Genomic DNA, 20,850 nt, shown 5'->3' on the forward strand with positions numbered 1-20,850 from the left:
AGACAATGACACCAGGATTTGTTGTTGTTGTTTTATACTTGGACAAAATATTCTGGTCTAGATACAGATATTTACAAGAAGCCAGGGAGAGGGCAGGTATATGTACAAGGCTGAGCTGCAGCGGGCTATGACTTCCACACATAGCAGGGGTCTGCTTTTGTTTTTATATTTTGTGTGTGTGTGTGTGTGTGTGTGTGTGTGTGTGTGTGTTTTCCATCTCATACGACAATGTCTGTTTTTGTTGTATGGAGAGATGGTGGTCATTGTCCAAAGTACCAGCAGCAGGAGATTGTCTGGCTTGGGGTTCACAGGAGGCCGGGAGGTCCTTTCCGCTCCCCTAAGAGCCAATACGTTCGCATTTTTCCTTTTCCCTGGAGGCAGAGGAATGAGCGTAGTTGAGATTCTTCTGTGTTAGTGCCTTTAATCTCCCTCTGTTCTCCCACTTCCATCCTCCCGTGATCCATTCCCCCATGCCCTGCGGGCACCTTCATCTCCACATCCCCACGCAGCTCCAACTGGAAGCATCCTAGTTCATCCAGGGCATCCTTGGTGGTCGAGGAGACATGGATCTTTAGAGCTGGGGTAGTGTGGGCCAGTAATGGACGGAGAAAGAAGAGTCAAAGAAAAAAGGCAAGAAAAAAAATGGCACAGCTGGAAAGTGCTTTGCCCAGTCAGCCACCCTCCCAATGCAAACTTAGGAGAGGCAACATATGCCCAAGACCAGGGCACCTAAGAACTCTCCAGCCTCTGAGAGATGTGAGGAACTCCAGAAAGGAGAAAGGAGCAAGACAGATCCAGGTCAGGGTTGGAGGCAAAGGCTGATGTCCTCACCTTGACCATTAGACTCCATCCGAGAAGCAGTGTTAACTGTGTCTCCAAAAAGACAGTACCGGGGCATCTTCAGACCGACAACCCCAGCACAGACCGGCCCTATAAAAACAATGTGGTTGGGAGAGACCTGGACAAGTAGACCCTAGAGCTGGGTAAGAATCAGCCTTACCAGTATGAACGCCTATACGTAACCTCAGCTGGTCATGGGGTCGGTGGCGGATGCGGAAGGAAGACACTGCATCTAGTAATGCTAGGGCCATGCGAGCAATTTCTGGTGCATGGCGCTGACCATTTCGGCCTGGAAGACCAGATACCACCATGTAGGCATCCCCAATGGTTTCCACCTGATTTAGAGGGAAAATTAAAAGGTCACCTGTAGGTTCAGTAGTCAGAACTCTGGCTGCTCTTCCAGAGGACCTGAGTTTAGTTCCCGACACACCCATGCAGTTCAAATCCCCTGTAACAGTTTCAGGGACTATGACATCTTCTGGCCTCCACAGGCAACTGCACACACGTGGCATATATTCACATAGATGCACAAAGGTAAATAATGAAACATTTTTATTAATATTTGTTTTCAGAGACAGAATTTCTCTGTAGGTTTTGGAACCTATCCTGAACTTGCTCTGTAGACCAGGCTGATTTCGAACCTGTCTCTGCCTCCTAAGTACTGGGATTAAAGGCATGTACCATCACCACCCAGCAATAAAACTTTTTAAGAGGTCATCTCTAGCTATATTGATGGGAGTGAGACAGGGAGGTAAGATGGACACGGCCAGGAGTCATCCTGATAGCCTGGGAGGCCGTGATTGGCCAGATTGTCTAGGAGCTACATGCCGTGGTCCTGAGGATCTGTGGAGAAGAGGAGGTCAGTTGGAGAATACTTAACTCCCCCTCACTACTCCCAGGACCTGATAAACACTCAGGGGCATCTGCTGAACAAATGGCAGGAGCGGGATCCTAATCCAAAGAACCCAAGGCTCAAAGTAGGTAAACCAGGCTCAGTAACAGGGACCAGGCAACCTGTCTGTCAGAGGGAAGAAGGAGCCACTTGACTTTGATAACTGTACCAAACCTAGGGTGCCAAGTGAAGCTAATAGGGAGCCCACACCAAGTATTTAGGGATAGAGGGTACTGTGTCTAAAACTTCCTCTCAATCGGTTCACATAATAATTAGATGAGTTTTTTTTAAAAATAAAAGAGGACCTGGAACGGTGCCAAGTAGCAGAACAGATTAGCATGGGGAAAGCTGTGGGTTTCACACACAGATACTCCAGGGAGGGGGAAGACATCTAAAATAAATAGGAGGAAATAAAGGCAATTGATGAATTTGGGTAAAGGGTTTGTGAACGTTTTGTTAGGGAAACATCAGAGAAGGTAAAGTAAGCTTTAAAATAGCCTCACTTATGTTTAGGTATCATCTCACTGAGTAGCCAGGGCTGACCTTACATTTGTGATCCATCTGTCCCAGCCTCCTAAATACTGAGATGACAAGCAGGTATCACCACACCCAGCATTTTTTATCTGCCATATGCCATACTCAATGTTAGGCACTTTTAAGACCTATTTCTCACATTTATTTTTGTGTGCATGTGCACACACACAAAGAAGTCAGCAGACAACCTATGGGAGTCAGTTCTCTCCTTCCATCACACAAATCCCAGGGATAGAACCTAAGTCATCAGACTTGGCACCTTTACCCACTGAGCCATCTCACCAGCCCATTGATTTTCATATCCCTAATCTATTACTGCAACAACTGAGGCTCGGAGAAACCCTGTTACTTGTCTAAGGCCACATAATTATCTATAAAATCAGTATTCAAATTCAGCACATTTTTACTTCCAAGGACAAGTAAGCCAACTCAACGACTTTAACGAAGAGCTTTATAACATGCATTTGTGTCCTGCCCCTCACCCCACAGTCAATCCGTGCCCACATTCCAGAAGGTGTCAATATTAATGCCCCAGAGAGAGAGGAACTAAAGCATGCTTTGATTAGGAAACCCTGAGAATCACAGGTGTCAGATCCGAGTGTCCTTGTTTGCTGGAACCAAATCCACTAAAGAACACCAGGATGCTGGAGAAACTTGGGGAGCATTGACTGTGGAGTGGCTATGGTATGGGGGGGTTAGGAAACCGTGTTTCAAATGGGGCTTAGAAGGAGGGCGGCTCCAGCTCTCACCTTGTAGACATCAAAGTTGTCGATTATGGCATCAAAGCAGGTATAAAGGTCATTAAGAAGTGTCACCACCTAACAGGATGGGAAAGCAGAGGCTCTGAATTGTGTGCCCACGTTCCTAATCTTCCTCAAGCCCAAGGATAAAGAGCTCTAGAGCAGACTAGTCCAGTGGGGCGCCCAGGACCCAGTCTCCCCAATTCCTCCCCAGCTCTCACCTGCATAGGCGTGCTCTCAGCTGACAGCGCTGTGAAGCCCACGATGTCGCTGAAGTAGATGGTAACACTGTCAAAAGCCTCTGCCTGGACAGTCTCTCCTCGTTTTAACTGCTCTGCCACGGAACTAGGAAACATGGGGGCACCTTCAGCCCAGCTCCAGGCAGTGGGGGACAGTGAGGAGGACAGGGTGTGTGGCTGCAGCCCAGCCAAGCTGTGGCTAGAACGCTGGCTTTGGTGGATGAAAAGGGAAGTGGCTGAGAAGATGCCACCTGGTACACAGTAGGGCGCACAGGGGTGGGGAGCTGTGAGGGGACCCACGTGGGGCTAAGCAGTTCCAGCTGGACTCGTTCTGTGCACACTCGCTGAGACAAGGGCGAGGAAGAACAGGACCCTAAGAAGGAGGGATGGGGAGCAGAACGAGGCTGCACAGCTCATTTGAAGACACAGTGAGAGCATTCAGCCTGCAGCCAGGAGGGCGCACTCTGGCAAGAAGCAGCATTGGAGGGTTCCCAGGGTCACAAAAGAGTTCTCAGAAGGTGGATGAGGCAGAACCCAAGGAAGTTTCGGAAAGGGGGACAAAGCTCTTACTGGGGTAGGATCTGGTAGAGCAGAGCCTCAGCCTTGCGCTTCTCCTCGAGGTATGCCTGTGTGCGCTCCTCCACCAGCTTCTCCAGGTTATTGGCATACTGCTCCATACGCAGCAAGAGATTGTCCAATATGCTCGTACCTCCCTCCCTGCAGGGAGGCCAGGGCATGACACCTGCTCCGAGGTCCTCAAGACCAGCAGGACTTCCGGTTCAACCCACCCTTGGGATCTACCAGCCTCATCCACTAAGAATGATAAGGTTTCTGTCCCTGGGAGTATCTACTAAGAATGGTAAGGGTTCTGTCCCTGGGAGCCTCCGCGCTACTCACTTGTTAAACCGGCGAATGAAGCCCTTGATTTGCCCGAAGTCTGGACGTTCCGCTGGGTCCTGGGCCCAGCATCTCTCCATCAACAAAACTAACTCTTCATTCAGTTGCGTCCGGTCAATGCTTGGCCGGAAATATGGCCGCTGACCATTTCGAACCTTCTGGACAATCTCTGAGGGTGACAGAAAATTTGCATGAAGAATAAGATTCCCCTCGCCAAAGAGGGTGTAAATCGAAACTATCGAAACCGATTTTTTTTTTTTTGAGACAAGGTTTCTCTATACTTTGTAGCATGTTCTGGAATTAGCTCTTGTAGACCAAGCTGGCTTCGAACTCACAGAGATCTGCCTGTTTCTGCCTCCCAAGTACTGGGATTAAAGGCGTGAGCCACCACTACCCAGCTAGCAATGGATTCTTACCTTTGGGACTGAGATCCAGGCCTTCCAAGTAGAAAGGCCCACTGCGGAGTGCTATTTCCTGTAGGATGATGGCAAAGCTGTAGACATCTGCCTTCTGCATGCCTGTGGTTGGCAAGGAGTTCCCACTAAGCAGTTCCGGGGCAGTCCACAGCTTCTCTGCAAAGAGTGAACAGTTTGTCTAAACAGGGCTCCTGGGTTCCACCTGGGCTCATTCCCATGTGCTGCTGGTCTTCCTCTCACAACCTCCCTTGGGGGTATCCCAGTGTTACTGCTGCTGGTGTACCTCTCCCAGCCTCCCTTGGGGGTATCCCTGAGTTACTGCTGCTGGTCTACCTCTCCCAGCCTCCCTTGGAGGAAATGATCTAGGCCTGGAGAGCAATATGAAAGATACGTGGTAGGGGAAGGGAGGGGGAGTGATGATGCGGGGAGGAGTCTCACTGGCATAGAGGGCATGGCTGTCATCAGGTTCAGCAGTTGATCGGAAGCTAGCCAGACCGTAATCTGTTATTTTGAGCACAAAACGGCTATCCACCACACAGTTGGAGGACTTGAGACTTCCATGAGATGAAATAATGCTGTTGTGGAGAAAGGCCATACCCTACAGGATACAGAGTTAAGTGTCTGGATCATGTGTGGCTTAGGCCACCCCAGTCCGTGAGATGGTTCAGCTAACTGCATAAAGATATTCAGACCACTAACCAAAATTCATTAGAAATGGAAGGATCTTGAGATAGTAAAAACAAGCTGAGTTGAGATGATGTCCCTCAAGGAAGAAGGAGGAATGGGAGAGCCACCCCTTCCTGGTACAGTAGATAGCATCTAGGTGCTCAGGCTCAGGGGATGGGGAAATGCTTAGGAACGGGTTAAGGAGAACCCCCAATTATTTCCCTGGAAATGGCAATCTTCTGAACAGTGAAGGGAACGGCCGGAACTAGGATGGCGCGTAGAGCGGCTTCATGTGCCCAGCAACTGATTAGGAAGACAGAGCTTAAGGTTCTGACCTAGCCTCTAGAGGCGCCACAGCAAACCAGCCAGCTGGGAGTCTAGTCTGCAGCTTTGTGGAGGAAGCAGGTTGTGGTGGGGGAGGAATGTGATCTACTAGAGGAATGCTAGACCAGACAGTAGCGAAGAAGGCAGTAAATCAGCAAAATCTGAAAAATAGACAGAGGAGGGAAATAACCGCCAAACCAATGCAGAAGCATGGCTTCCTGGAGGCAGACATTTGCCTCCCAGGAATTGAAAGGCCGGACAGGACAATGCTTCCCCAAACAGAAGCTCTGGAAGCCCACCCTAGGACCAGCAAATAGAAGGCTCTGCATGGTGACCGGAGTCCACATAAAGGGTAGGCTCTGGCCTCGAACTCTTCCTCTTTAGTCCTCTCAGCACCAAGACACCTTCAGGATGCCTAAGCTGCTGAGTTTCCTGCTGTGAAGGCTGCAAAAGGAGTCGCTCTCCGTTTATCGTCACATCTCCAGCTGAAAACGGCACTGCTTTTCCTAAGATTTCTCTCTCGCTAGATTGCAAGCTTTCATGTACATAAATTAATTTAAAAAACTTTCTGAGAATTTAGGAGAAAATCAGAACCAGAGTCAGATACAAGTAGGTGATCTCACTAGTGGGCATATGGGTTCTGAAACCTGCTTCTCAACACCTGTCTAACCCGTGCAAGATTCAGCCATCTTCCCCTCATCATTTGTGAGCCTCTGGGTCATAACTGAGCAGTGGAGTGGAAACAAAGACTTAGTACAATTTTCCTTCCATCTCTCTGAGTTTAACATCCATATATTATTTTAATTTCAGTCTCTAAACAGGTGTGGTGATATGCACCTGTGTTAGCATTTGGGAGGTAGAGAAAGGAGAGTTAGAAACTCAAAGCAATTTCTGGCTGTATAAGTTTGAGGCCAGACAGGGTAACATGAAACCCTGTCTCAAAAAGAAATCAAGCCAGGAGTGTTGTCACACACAGTTAATCCCAGCACACAGGAGACAGAGGCAGGCAGATCTCTGAGTTCAAGGTCAACCTGGTCTACAGATCAAGTTCCAGGTTAGCCAGGACTACATAGCAACACCCAGTCCCCCCCCCAAAAAAAATCAGTTAAATTTAGATATGTTAGTTAAAGAATGGATATGGGATTATAGGTGTGCATTGCCTACACCCAGACAAGGGATGTCTTTTCATCGGTTTTGTTTGTTTATTTTCTTTTTCTGGAGAGGACCTGATTCTGTAGTCCAAACTGGCCTGAAACTCACTATGAAACCTTGGCTGGGCCCAAAATCACAGCATTCCTTCTGCCTCAACCTCCCAGATGATGGCAAGCCCAGCTATAGCTAAGCGGTTTTAGTATCTCCTCTTTGAGGGAGAAGAGACACTGGGGAAACATTGAAGATATGTGGGGCAGGAAGACAAGAACCCTCTCTGGATATTCGACTGCTGTGATAGACCCAAACTCCCCCAATTGCAACCCAGAACCCCTGTTTACCCATTGTCACTCAACCCCAGACATAGGGAACATGGAGAAGGCATGAGTGTCTGACATCTAGGAGAGGAACTGAGCACAGGCTGAGCAATGGAGGCATTTAGGCGTTTTTAGTGGGTGAAGGCAGAAGGGCTGGAGAAGACTCACCTTCACAAGATCATTAATGAGTGAATAGCGAAACATCCAGTCCAAATTGATGCTGTCATTTTCTAGAATGTCCTGGCAAGTGACGTGGAAGAGATCAGTATCTGTCTTAAGTTTCACTGGCTATCATTCGGCACAATGTGACTTGGGGATCTCCCCACTCCACCACAATCTCCTACACCTGCCCCTCACTTGTAAGCTCCCGCGAGGACAATACTCTGTGACGATGCAAATGTTGGGAGGGTCTATGCAGGCCCCGATGAAGCGAGTGAGATGGTTGAACTGGACGTCTCTCATCTGGCAGAAACAAGAGAAGGAAAGAACTGATAGCGCTGAAACGTAGGTAGAGAAACATACGGCTTCGAGGGATGACCTCTCTCCTACTTACGCCTACAACTGGGAATCCGTGATAAACAAGCCTCTTACCCTCTTAGCCAGTTGGCCATCGCATGGTCTCCTCATTTCCTCTGCCCTATGGACCCTCCCTTTCCACTCATACCCAGTTACGTACGTGTTTGAGTTCAAACAGAACTTGCCGGGTCAGCTCAATGCGCTTCTTATTCACGTGTTTGATAGCAACAACATTTCCCTAAGGTGGGGGCGGAAAGATAAAAAGGAATCGAGCATCAGAAGGAGTGTCTGAAAAACACTGGAGCACTGAGAGCATCCAGGAGCTTGGCTGGGTGTGGAGTGGGGACTATGGGACGCAAGAGGTTCAGGGGCAGAGGTGGCAGATGGGCATGAGACACAATGAAATGGCTGGGAACCAGAAGAAGCAGACGACTGTTCACCTTGAAGTGACCGGTGTTGGCAAAGATCTGGTATTTCCCATGGGCTGTCATGAGCGAGCCGTAACTGGATCCCCGCTGGGGCCAAGGGCAACATGGAGGCGGAAGGATGAAAGGAACATTAGATGGTGGTGGTAGAGCAAGTGGCTGTCATTACAGGCCAATGTGCTGGGGAAGGTCCAGGATGAGAGAGAACAGGGAACAGGAACTCAGAGGAAGGAGAGCCAAGGACTCACCAGCGACAGTGTTAGGCGGCTGCCTGCACCTTTATGGTAGCGATCTGAGTTGCCGAACTGTAGCTCTTCCCAGCGAATGCGCCACAGCATGCTAGCCAGCTCCTTCTCCAGCATCAGTTTCCTGTAGGAACTGTACAGCTCAGTTGGCTGCCAAGCCCTGTCCTGCCACCCACAAAGCTGCAAGGGAGCTACAACTGTAACAGCAGAGTCAGGACTGGGACAGGAGGAAGCATGCACCACATGCTGGTGAGTGCTTATGCACAGTCAGTGTCGAGGGTGTTGACAAAGGGTCCAGGTAGGCATCAAACCCATGATGCTCTTCCTTCTTCGGCCTTCCAAAGGCTGGGATTACAGATGTGTACCACCACACACAGCTGTAGCTCTCTCTCTCTCTCACCTCCCCTTCCCTTATGTCCCCTACCTCTCCTCTCTCTTCAGGAGAGAGGTTTCCTTCTTCCAGGCTAGGGGTCAAACCTGTGGCCTTGAGTATGCTAGGCAAAAGAGTTCTACCATCGAGCAGCTCCATTCCCACCCAACCAGTATACACTGGGGTTTCCAGTCTTCCGCCATGTGAAGACACCGTGAAACACGACTTTCCACCCTCACCACACAGAAAATTTGTTGGTAACTTGGTCATGGATTTCCCAAATATCCAGAACTGTGCAATGTTTTGTCGCATATTAGTAGGAGTGGGTGGGAAGAGGAGCCAGGGACAGCCAGTGCGTAGAAATTCATCTTTGATCCTAACTCTACTCAAAATCAGTACTCAAGGTCTGGAGAGGTGGCTAAGTGGTTAGGAGTACTTGCTACTCTTACAGAGGACCCAAGTTCAATTCCAAGCACCCATCCTGCGTGGTTCACAACACCTGTAACTCTGAGTCCTGGGTTCTGATGGCCTCTGGTCTCTACAGGCACCTATGCGTGAATGTGGCATACATTCATATAGACATACAGGAGATACATAAATAAAAATAGTTTAAAAATCAGTACTCATTGTTGGGCTAGGTGGAGGATGCCTTTAATCCCAGCACTTGAAAGGCCAAAGTAGGCAAATCTCTGAGCGTTTCAAGGCCAGCTTGCTCTACATAACAGTTTCATATCAGCTAGGGTTCTACAATGAGACCCTGTCTCAAACAAACAAAAACATTCAGTACTCAAATAATGCACTATGGCATACATCCAAAATCCCAGCACTCAGGAGGCCAAGGGAGAAGGATCTTCAGTTCGAGGCCAGCCTGCGCTACTTAGCAAGACTTTGTTTCAAAACAAACAAAACCAGAAAAGTGGTTAGTCTACCCAGGCTACAGACAAAAGCAAAATAAACATTTACAAAGAAAGGCAACCCAAAAAAGGCTTGAGAGGAAGGTGTTAGTCCAAGAGACCCGCACCAGGTTAGGAGACTCGCCACTCCCAGCCCACATAGCAGGGAACCTTGACCTCAGCCTGAGGCATCGTGGCAGGAGAGAGGGGAAGAGTAGGGAAACCCCAGACTCACCGGAAAATTAGGAAACTGGAAACACCAAACATGATGAAGGTGATTCCCGTGCCCAGCGCCACAATGGCCAGAGTGGAAAGCGGGGCTGAAGGAGGAAAAGAGAGACCCTGAGAAAGACTGGAAAGGGCCGAGGGGGAGGAGACATGGGTGCAAGGGGCGCACAGCTTTCTGGAGGGAAAGAAGGAAGGAGAGAGAGCCGCAAAGATAGAATATAGCTAGGTGTGGGAGTGGGTGTCAGTGGAGGCAGAGCGCAGGGGTTGGGTAAAAGGGGGGACTGCTCCCAGTCCCTGCACACACCCACTTTTATCACAGGATGGGTCGTCCAAGTCAAAGGCACAGGGGGGATTGTCCAAAGGTGGGGCCCCCTTCACCCAGGGAATAGGCCGGCCTGTCCACCAGATCTGCTTCTCGGCTCCTGAGTAGTGGGCTGCGGGCTGTGAGGAAGCAGAGCACTGGGCCCACAGGCCTGCCCCCAGCCTCCTCCCTGAGACTCCCACCATGGCATGGGTCCAGCAGGGGGAGTAAGCTCCTGCCCCAGTACCACTGATTATGTCCCCACAGGATTTTAGGGTCACTTTCTCTTCCCTGTCCTCTCCCCGTCACCTGGAAGTCCCCAGAATCCAAGTCTCCCATGGCCCACAGGACAAAATCAGTCTCGCGGTCATTGTTCTTGTCCATAACAACCAGCCCAGTTACACCTAAGATTTAAAAAAAAAAATCCCCTCACTTGAGACCTTCCTCTGGTCCCCTTGCCCACCTCCTGCCACCCCAGTGCGCTGTCTGAGTCTCTCCCGCACCGTGGTTCTGTCCCTGACACCCATTGACTCTCCCTGCGGTCCCTGGTGTCTCCTCTCCTGTGTACTTCACCTCTCAGCCTAGTGTCAGCCCTCAGGCCTCCATTAGCCCTCTTCATTACCGTGGTATCTTCGCCCCTGCATCTTCTCCACAATCCGGAGTCCATCTTCCCGAGTGCCTCCTTCCTGTATCGTCTCATTCAGGACTTGGGCATAGAGCAGGATTCCATCATAGAAACAGCCGGCAATGAGGTTCATCTGCAGGACAGTTAGTTCAGCACACTTTCCAGTCAGTGTCCTGTGAGGTCCCGTCCCAGTCCCTTTCCCCACCCCTGCAGTGTCTTTCTGTTCTCCTCTTCCCAGCTTTCTTCTCTCCTCCTTTGACCCCTATGGTGCCATCTTTATCCCCCCCCCGTCCCGGGGGGTTAAAAGGCAACATCCTGGATGGAAGTGAGAGTCCAAAGAGGGGCTTGCTCTGTGATCCAGTGTGATGGATTCCTCATAGCCTGCTGTGACTCTGAGATCTACTTACCAGGGATGGGGCCAGCTCCACACCAAAGTCTTCCCGGGCTCTGATCAGCAAGCGATTCTGGAATTCCTGATACTCAGGATTTGGGGGCTCTCGATATGTGATCACCAATACAGTCTGCACCATGGCACATGGGGAGAATGAATGGGATTCAAATTGAGCAGGAGAGAAAGAAATCATTCTAGCAAAACCTGGTAGAACACACATAAAACATGCACAGGGGACTCTGAAGTCTGAAATGGACTAAACTGTGGAGAGCGTGGGGGCTGGAGGGTAGTGGCACCCCTGTATGAGAGACAGATAGGTTGGGCCCAGAAAGGTGGCAGCAGAATGAAATCAACTACAAACTCAGCCCATCAGCTTCCTTGCCTCCCTTCCATCATCAGGTCTCCTGCCAGGTTACCACACTCATGGGAACTCCTTTGTCCCTACTTTCTGGGTGCCCCTTTGATGCCAGCCCTCAGAAAGAAAAGGCAGCTGGATCTCAGGGAGTTCAAGGCCAGCCTGGTCTACAAAGCGAGTTCCACGGCAACCAGGAATACACAGATAAACCCTGTCTCGAAAACAAAAACAACAAAACAGCAATAACAACAACAACAACTTGACTTTTTCATATGGGTCACTGGCACACGGTGACTTTTCTCAGTAAATTAGATTTTAAGCCTGGTGAGAAATACTTTGAGACAAGGATTCCATCTGTGAAAACCACGAATTTAATTTACTGTGCATAGAGGAAACATCTACCAGGCACAGCATGCTCATTAAGAAGCAGGTGTGTGCTACATAAGTTACATGGCCACACGCATTGCACAGATAAGCAAGTGATGCATGTGGTCTCAGCCACGTGCGCATTTTACTAACATGAATCAACGCATCTCGTTCCCTTGTCAAACTGCCTGCCTCGCTCCTCTGAGCCTCATACATCCCCTCTTCTCCAGCTGCAAGACTGCTCAGCCTTGGACCACACAACCAAATGAGACTGCTCAGACAGGAAATTGGGCTTATGACTTCCGAGAAAGATGTCAGTTCGCTATATTTTGTGAAATATGACCACGTGGATTGACAGGCTAAAACCTAGCCATTTCAAGATAGGTATGGCAGCTCACTTCTGTAATCCCAGCACTCAGGGGCTGAGGCAAAACGATAGCTGTAAGATCAAGGCCAGCTTTGTCTACATAGTGAGTTCCAGGCCAAAGGAGCAGGGTGGGGGGGGCTACGTAGCAAGACCCCATTTCATAAAACAACAACAAAATCAGAACAAAAATCTGGCTATTTCTGTCAGTTTTGTTTATTCTCATCACAGAAAGCACATGTCGACCATACAGACATAATGGATATATCACATGCGATCTACCGGTATCAGTTTGCTCCAGGTAGGAAACAATGAAGTCAATTTCTACTGTGCAATCATTATATTAGATTAGAGTTTTCTTACTGGGGAATTTAGATGCCTGATTGTGTACTTTCAGCATTCACTCTCAGGCAGGAGAAGGAGAAGGAAAGGATGAGGGAGAAAGAGGAACAGGAGAAAAGGAGGAGGGAAGCTCTGGGGGAGGGGAAGACAGGAAGTGCTCCTCAGCATCAGGCTGGAGGGTTCGTTCATTGACACCTGTTCCAAAAATAGAAAGTTGTGGTAATGCTGACGAATGACAGTCAGGAAGAAAGTTGAAAAGATGGGAGTAGCACAATTTATACTTCGATAAAGGCTGATAATAGGTTTTTAACACTTCCTGGACACTGGAACTCTCCGGGTTGGCAATTTACCCCTAAGCTGGCAGTAATCAACTTCCTTGCCATGGGTTACACACTGCTATAATCCCAGCACTCTGGAGTCTAAGGCAGAAGGACAATTTGGGTTCCAAGGCAGACCCTATCTTAAACAAAAACAAGATGTTTTTAAAATCTCTGGGTCCTTTTTCACTTGTGTGTGTGTGTGTGTGTGTGTGTGTGTGTGTGTGTGTGAGAGAGAGAGAGAGAGAGAGAGAGAGAGAGAGAGAGAACTGGAGTTACAGGAGGTGGCGAGCCACCTGTGGATGCTCTTAACTGACGAGCCATCCCTTCAGCCCTAGCTTTGTTCTCTTTTGGTTTGATTTTGTTGTTGGCCTCAACAACTCCAGATCCTCCTGCTTCAGACCCAGGGTGCTGGGGTTACAAGCCTGCCGCTAGTCTGTTCTCCTCTTGAAACTTACTGAGGACCCCAAGGAAATTTTATATCTATCAATAGTTACCAAATTAGAAGTTAAAATTAAAGCTGAGCTTGGTAAATTATGAAAACACAAGAATGCACAAGCATGTTTTCCATGGCTGTCAGAGCGGTGACCTCACCCACATTGTGTAGCCTCTAGAAAAAAAAAAAAAACCACTGCAAAATCACAGGAGAATAGTGACAACGGCAAATAACATCCTGACAGTATTTCAAAATAATTTCCACTTCACGGCCCCCCTAAAAGGATTTCTGGGGCCCCAGGATCCAAAGGCCACACTTAGAAAATGGCTATTCAAGAATGTTTTGCTGTGGTTACTAACTAGCTACTAAAAAAAAAAAGAAAACAAACCCCAAACAAAAACAGCTCCAGACACTTTCTGTCCTTACTGAGGGACTAAAAGGAAGGCAAAGGTAGCTAATTGAGTCCCACTAATTCATAGTGGCCCCCAAGTGGAAAACTAAACAAGCAATGCTGCCAAAAATAAGGAGTTCAATGGGGGGCGAGCCAAGAGTGCACCACCCACCTTGAGTCCCGCTCTGGGCACAGCAGAAAGTGATGCCAGTCATGGGCAGACGAAACCATGAATAGTCTCCAGAAAGGGGCACTGCCTTCCATAGCTTTGGCCTTAGCGCTTTCTTCCATTCTAGTTGCTCTGAGATGGGATCTCACCAGGTAGCCCAGGCTGGCCTCAGAAGCTCAGCAACCTCCCTGCTTAGTCTCTCAAGTGCTGAGATAACGGATAAGAGTCGCCACACACACCCCTTCCCTCCATTCTTAGCGCCAGTGTTTCCCACTGTGGGCGTGCATGGTTCAGGATTTCTAACCCTGCACCCTCAGTTGCCCAGTGCAAACCTGAATTCTCCCAACTTGACTGCTTGCTTTGTTAAGTTCTACTCTTCCAACTTTGCTTACCTGTCCTGGTTAATTATCCTGGTTTACTTCTCTCTAAAATAATCCCTAGGCCTATCTCCCTTCTCCACTATATACATGCTAATTTAACTCAATACACATGCATTAAGTATCTACTACATGCTAGGCTGAGGGGGTACAAAGATGAACACAACCCCTGCCCTGGAACAGCAATGACTGGGTGGGAAAGAAGAACCCTATCAACATACTTAAGATCAGCTCTTTCCCTCCCCTCGTTACTGACATCCAGACTGCACTGGCACCTCTGCCTTGGGTGTTTCAGTTGCTTAGAAAGGCTCTGAACATCTACAGTCAAGGACTCTTGCCTTATCTACCATCTTTTCAGGGTTGGCCTGGTCTGAGACCCAAGTGGACCAGCATCTCTGGAGAAAGGGCTCACTGCTCTTTGTTGTTGGCCAGAGCTGACCACTGACCTCCATGCTGCCCTCCCCTCTGTCAGTCCTGGCAATGGACAAGAGAAGGTTTCCTGAAATTCCTCACTCTTCCCCGCACACACACCAGCCTTGCTCTCCCTTCGGCTCATCCTTCACTGCCCTGTTTCCTTTATCTTAAGTCATAGCGAAAATCTTCCTTTCTTTTCCATCTATACGAGGCCTTCAGTGAGGGGAGTAACCAAAAATTAATTGATATAGCTGACTAGACCTCCCCTCCCCCGCCACTCTTAAGTACTGGGGTCTCTTGGCTGCTGCAAATTCTCCTATGGAGGAGGAGATTTTTCTCTCCCACAAAGGCTATAATCCAGGGATGAGGGTGTAGTGCAGTGGCAGGGGTACTTGTCTAGCAAGCACAAGGCCCTAGGTTGAACCCTGAAACTTAAAGAAAAACAAAGCAAAACAGAAATTCCTACCGAGAGGACGGTAGAGTTCTATCATTCAGGAAAGGGGTAGCACTGCCTTGTCTGAATTAGCCAAGGTTCAGTCCCTTTTCTCCTCATACCACTCAACTGTTTTCCTTCTGGGAACCCTTATCGTCAGTAAATAAGCTTGTTTCTTCTCTGTCTCGCCTACTAACTATAAACTCCAGTAAGACAGAGAGTGCTTCTAGTATGTTCTGTAGGGCATATCAGTCAGCGAATACTAACAATGAGTTGGTCTCTAAAGGACTCAAACCTGAACTAAATGATGTGCTCTGTGCTTAGCAGACTAAGAAACTCGGCTTAACCTGGGATTTAGGAATAGTTCCTTAGAAAGTCAAAGACTGCTCTGAGTCTTACAGAACATGGAATCGCTGTACAGACACAGGTGAGATCGTTGTCTTCGGAAAAAGTTACAACATAAACCAAACCTGTCCTATCACTGCCCATGTTCAAGTATGAGAGTCATAGACTCAGAGGCCGGCATGCAAACAGATACGTCATTCACAGCCAGACATGCTCACCAGTCACAACCAAATATATAATCACAGCCACATAAAACCTTACTCACTGGAGAAGAATGGCCACCCAGGCCCGGCCCTGGTACACTCTCCTTAGACCCAAAGAATCCCAGAGTGGAAAGGATCCTAAGGTCATTCCATAAGCCACCTCAAATACTCTTTGAGGGCTATGGATAAATAAATAGAGAACACTTCCATACACAAATCAGTAAGAACTGGTGAGGAAACCAGACAGAGAGCCATGGGCATGATCTCAGGAGGTTCAGAATGGAGGGAGAAGAAATAGAACATGCAGACAGAAGGAGCAAAGTGCACAGAGGCAGGAGGATGGGGGCCTGGGCAGGCGAGGGGTTAGTCAGGAGGACTTCTCAGCGTCAAAAGCCCAACTGAAATGACAGGCAGAAAGCTAACTACCAAGTCTTACACATCACGGTAAGGAGTTGGGATTTTACTCTGTAGGGAGCAGGATGTTGAAAGCTTGGGGACGAGGTGGGGAATGCACAGTAACACCGACTTCCTCTGCGAGTTCTTTTGTTAATTGATTTCTTTCCATTCTTCCTAGCACGTCCTCATTCAAGCCGTATCTCCTCATTCCTTGACAACCTACAGTCTGACCCCTAATGTAACCTGAATTATGGTCTACTCTACTGCCATACAAAAAATCAAATCCTAGTCCTTAACATTCCAAGTCCCATTAATCTATGTCTTTGTCACCTGATTTCCGAGATGTGCTTAAGTCAACGCTTTTTAAAGCTCATGCCTATGATCCCAGTACTTGGAAGGCTGGCGCTAAAATTCAAGGCGGAAGTGGGACCCTGTCTGAAAAAACTTTTTTTTTTTTAAGTGATCCCTTATTTCTTACCAGGCCAGACATATACATATTCCTGTCTTTCCCTTGCATGGGCTTCTGAAGCCCTGTCCCACTACTCTGTGAATATGGTCGCTGCCCTGAAAATTACAACAGTCTAATTTCCTTTACAAAAGCCTTTCCTTATCCCAGCCCATGTCCACCCTTCCTCCCTTAACCACTGACTCTCAAGATCTGCTTCATGCACAAGTTTGTCTCCTTTTGCCACCTACTCTGCTGTAATTTCACCTTGCCTGTCCCATAAGGATGGCAGCCCTTTCTGGGACAAGGCTTTTTCTTCCTGCCTTCTAGCTCCCTGCTGGCACTCAGGAAAGCACCCTACGATCTGGCGGTGGCCAAAGTCAGTCTTGGCAAGCACACTAAGTAACAGTTACAAATCTGGGGAAGGAAGAGTGACACCAGGCATAGAAACTTTCTGGTCACTTCTCTTCCATAGCTCACAAGCCCTGCCCTGTTCCTGGGGCTTCCATAGCGCCCTGTGAGAAACAGACCTTCCAACCAGCGCCTTTTCCCATCTCTAGTTTGGGTTCCAAAGATACCTGAAAGGCCTCTCTGAGGGCCTGGGCCTGTTCCTGGGTTCGATTGTCCTGCCAGGGCCGGCCTGTTGCACGAGTGGGGCCTGCTCGGAGACTCTCCCCAAAGACATCGAGGTAAAAGAAGACATAATCCCCATTGGTCAGGTTCTCCCTCTGGGCCTGAAGCAGGATCTCATGCAGCATCTCCAGAGGGCCACAGATATATACAACTGGGAATACACATGACAGAAGGGCACCCTGAGACAGCATCCAGGTCCCCTATCAGCCCGCCTCTCTGGATCATCATCCCATTACACAAGAGGGCCCTACCTATCGACCACCCAACAGATGTCCCCACCCTCCCCCTCGGAGCTCATGTTGTAAGTGCCCTTGGGCCACATGGACCATCTGGTAAAAGTCAGAGCCCGACTCCAGAGTGATGGCTCCTCTTCCCTCACTCCAGAGTGATGGCTCCTCTCCCCTCACTCCAGAGTGATGGCTCCTTCCCCCCCCAGAGCTGTTTGCCCCACCTCACAGCTCCCCATGTTCCTCTCCTGCCTGTCTCCTGCTAGGAACACAGGCTCTTGTGCTCACTATTTTTGTGTGAGCTTTACCGGCTTTCCCAACCAAATCTGCTAAGCACCAAACCAATAGAGTCATCCCTATGTTACATGGAGACCTTGGTTCTCCAGTCTATGGAGTCTCTGCTCACCGGCAGGTGCACATTTCAGGGTAGACACCGCCCATATCTACCTCTCAAAGCCACCCACGCTGCCACCCACTCTTCACTCCCAAGTCCCAGTCTCAGTTTCGCTGACCTGTGCCTATGATACGAAAGCCCTGTGTCCTAACTCAGGGCCTATCACGGATGTCTGTTCTCATAAGCACCTCCATCCCAACCATCACATGTGACTTTTCCATGCCAATCTCTCTCTACTTTTCTGTGCTGTGCTCCAAGGACACAGTGGCCCTCCTCCCCAGTTCCTAAAACAGTCCGGGCCACACTTACTGCGCCCGTTGGCTCTGATGAAGTGGGTGGCTTGCTCTGGGCCACCTGGCTCTCGGGCATACACCTGGTGCTGCACACTGAGGTTGCTGCCTTGCAGGGCCTCAAAGACACCCTCGATGGTGAAGTAGTGGGGCCGGTCATCTGTCCGAGCATCCAGATACAGCAAGGCAGCCCGAGCAGTCCAATTGAAGTGCCCGTGTAATGTCACTACGAACTCACCCAGCTTGGGAGCAGAGGGGCCAGTGCGAACCAGGGTACGATAATGCTCATTCTTAGCTGCAAAACCAGAGGCCACTGCACCCGCAGTCAGGAGGGGAAGGTGCCAGTGTGAGGCAAAGCGAGCCACAGAGGCAGCAGGGTACACACACCCAGGGCCCAACAGAAGGTCGGGGTCATGGTACAGCTTGAGGTCCACCGCGCGCAGTGGTGCCAGGTACTCAGAGCAGGCGCCGTCTAGTTCGGAGCTGACAAACCGCAGGTCCACGGGCAGTGCCCGGCCCAGTGCCTCCACAGCCAGTGCCACAGCAGGACCCACCCGTGGCCAGGCCCAGGCATAGCTCAGGTTATGTTCTGGCAGCACCACCGCCAGCGTCAGGTTCCGCGCCCCCGGAGGACGCACCCCACCTGCCAGGGCTGCCACCACCAGCAGCAGTGATGGCAGTGCCATAGGGATAGCGCAGCTGACCCACGGAACCCCGAACCAGGGGCCGCTTTGGCCTACTGGGCAGGCACAAGCACCACCCAGCCTGGAGCCTGGGGAAGAGGACCAGGAAGAGAATTGGGGACAAGCTTAGTCGGCCCGGATACAGAAAGTGCTGGGGACCACGCAAGAAGGGGATGGGGGGAAAGCCTGGGTCGGGAAGGAGTGGGCTATCAACCTACGGCAAGGATCAAGGACTAAGGATAGGGTGGCAGAAGGAGGAAGGGACCAAGGGGGCCTGCGACCGGGATGAGGACAGTGAGGGGTGAAGTGGCCTGATAATCCCAAGCCAAGAAAGGGGGGATCTAAGACTGGGATGGGGTGGGGACTTGGGGGAGGCTGGTACAAAGAAACGGCCTGGGGGCACCTCACAGCTGACTGGGCCGGGAGGGCAAAGAGCTGCGAAAAGCCGGAGCCCCGGGCTGAGGTGGGAGGGCGCCCGCCGCGGAAGGACTGGGACATGGGCAGGCAGGGAGTGAAGCGAGGCCTGGGCCGGAGGGAAGGGAAAGGCAGGGGTGACTCTCCCAGTGACGGCTTCTCCCGAAGCTCCTGCCTGGACTAACGGGCCCGGGCGCTGGTCCCATCCGGAGCTGCGGCGGCCCCGCCCGTGTGTACCCCGCTCCTCTCGGCTCCGCTTCTCCCGGGCCCGGTGGCCCGCACTGCCCGGCGCTGCCTCCCGCCCCCCGCCTGGGCCCCCGCGCGCGCCGCTCGTCCAGGTCAGGTCGCCTCGGCCCGGCGCGTCTCCGCTCGCTGCGCCCGCGGCGGCGGCCGAGTGTGACTTCCCCGGCAGGCCGCCCGACCCCGCCCCTCCCCCTCCCCTCCCCTCTCCTCCCCTCCCCGCCCGGCCCCACCCTCCGGCTGCTGCTGCCCTCCCCGCCCCCCCCCCGCGCGCGTCGCCCGGGGACCTCCCAGTCCCCAAACTACCCGATGAGAGCCCCGGGGGTGGGGGTGGGGGGCTTGATACCCGGGCCTCTAGGCCACCGAGGTTCCCGGGAGTCCCCACGCTGTAAAGGCCTTCCTCTGCTTTTCCCAAGTCCCTTGTCCACAAGGCTGCTTCCATCTCACTCATGCCAGGGACCCCTGGGCCTGTCTTCTCCCAGCCCGGCTAGATACCCCGCTTTTCTTAGGGTCCATTTGCTCAATCAAATTTCCCCAGACGCGCCAGTCTCCAGGAAGCTGTCAGGAATCCCCAAACGTTGGGTGTCCATTTATCTATTTCTAGGTAGGGAAAACTCTACCCATCTCCTAAGTGCAGCTGGAAGACAGGCCCTCATGGGACCAAAGGACTCCGTTTTTTATGAAGGACTCCAGTCTTTATGAAGTCCGCTAGTCTTCCTCTTCCTGAGGACTCAACTCTCCCCTGTTTCTGTCTCCCTGGCCGTTCTTATGTCTATTGGATCCACCGGCCATCTGTTCCAGGGCCTTGTCCCTTTTGTCTCTCTGAGCCACACTTCACGGGAGTTTATAGATTGGCTAAGCCCAACAGGTCCCAGCAATGAAAGGTCACTGAACCCCACCTTGTTTCCCACCCCATTCCTAAGATTCCTGACAAGAAAGTTCTTCCAGGTACCTCACATCTGGAGTGCTGGCCCCATCTGGAGGAACAGCTTGTGAGGAATGACATCATTGCTGAGGGGACTGCTATGGGACCTTGGGGAGTTCTCAAATTGTCGTAAAGGACACGCACATAAACACATCCTTCCCAGTGCTGACAGCCAGCTTCTCTCCCCCTTGAAGCCATTTCTCCAGAATTCACTGTGCCAAGAAGCTAAAAGCTCCCCAGCAGAGAGGGAGTGAATGCAGGCTGAGGACCCACACACTTTCTCTGAGATGAAGGCGACACCTAGTGGCCTGGGTAGAAATTAAGGACCGAGTCATTTTATTCAAAGGCAGCGCAAAGGAAGCTAAGTGTTTCCGCCCTTACCTATGAGGGGCATACAGCTGAAACCCCTGGTCCACAGAGTGAACACCAAGGCGATAGGAGAGGCCTGGTGACAAGAGAACTCTTGTTCTAGGCTGCCAGCACTGTTGGCGTAAAGGAATTATGTTCTATCTGGGCAAGAAAAAGAATAGCTGTCACAGGGTGATGTGACAATGTGGAAAGCCATGACTCTCAGGTCTGTCATCTCAGGACTGGGAGGACTGAAGAGAATGACCATGAATTTGAGTAGCCTGGGCTACACAGTGCGTTCAGAGACAGCCTGAGCTAACTAACAAGAACGTGTC

At 50.6% G+C, this 20,850-nt stretch overlaps 1 protein-coding gene across 2 annotated transcripts; it reads right to left on the reverse strand.

Annotated features, from left to right (window-relative positions):
* Positions 1-17: 17 nt before the first annotated feature.
* Positions 18-19,368, reverse strand: Npr2 (natriuretic peptide receptor 2). 2 transcript variants are annotated; one of them, XM_048420009.3, is made up of 22 exons: positions 17,925-19,368; positions 16,940-17,145; positions 11,025-11,138; positions 10,615-10,750; positions 10,302-10,396; positions 10,000-10,132; positions 9,699-9,783; positions 8,204-8,324; positions 7,971-8,045; positions 7,691-7,768; positions 7,372-7,476; positions 7,183-7,254; positions 4,997-5,156; positions 4,559-4,714; positions 4,143-4,311; positions 3,816-3,962; positions 3,228-3,351; positions 3,016-3,084; positions 1,001-1,175; positions 832-930; positions 486-577; positions 18-371 (listed from the first exon to the last, which is right to left on the reverse strand). In XM_048420009.3, exons 1-22 carry the CDS (start codon positions 18,589-18,591, stop codon positions 306-308), a joined length of 3,144 nt encoding a protein of 1,047 aa, XP_048275966.1. In that variant the 5' UTR covers positions 18,592-19,368; the 3' UTR covers positions 18-305. The 2 variants fall into 2 exon arrangements, with proteins under 2 accessions (XP_048275966.1, XP_048275967.1); XM_048420010.3 differs by lacking the exon at positions 7,971-8,045.
* Between the last annotated feature and the right edge of the window lie 1,482 nt (positions 19,369-20,850).

The sequence above is a fragment of the Myodes glareolus genome, chromosome 16, assembly GCF_982192425.1.
Source record: "Myodes glareolus chromosome 16, mMyoGla1.1, whole genome shotgun sequence".
NCBI lineage: Eukaryota > Metazoa > Chordata > Mammalia > Rodentia > Cricetidae > Myodes > Myodes glareolus.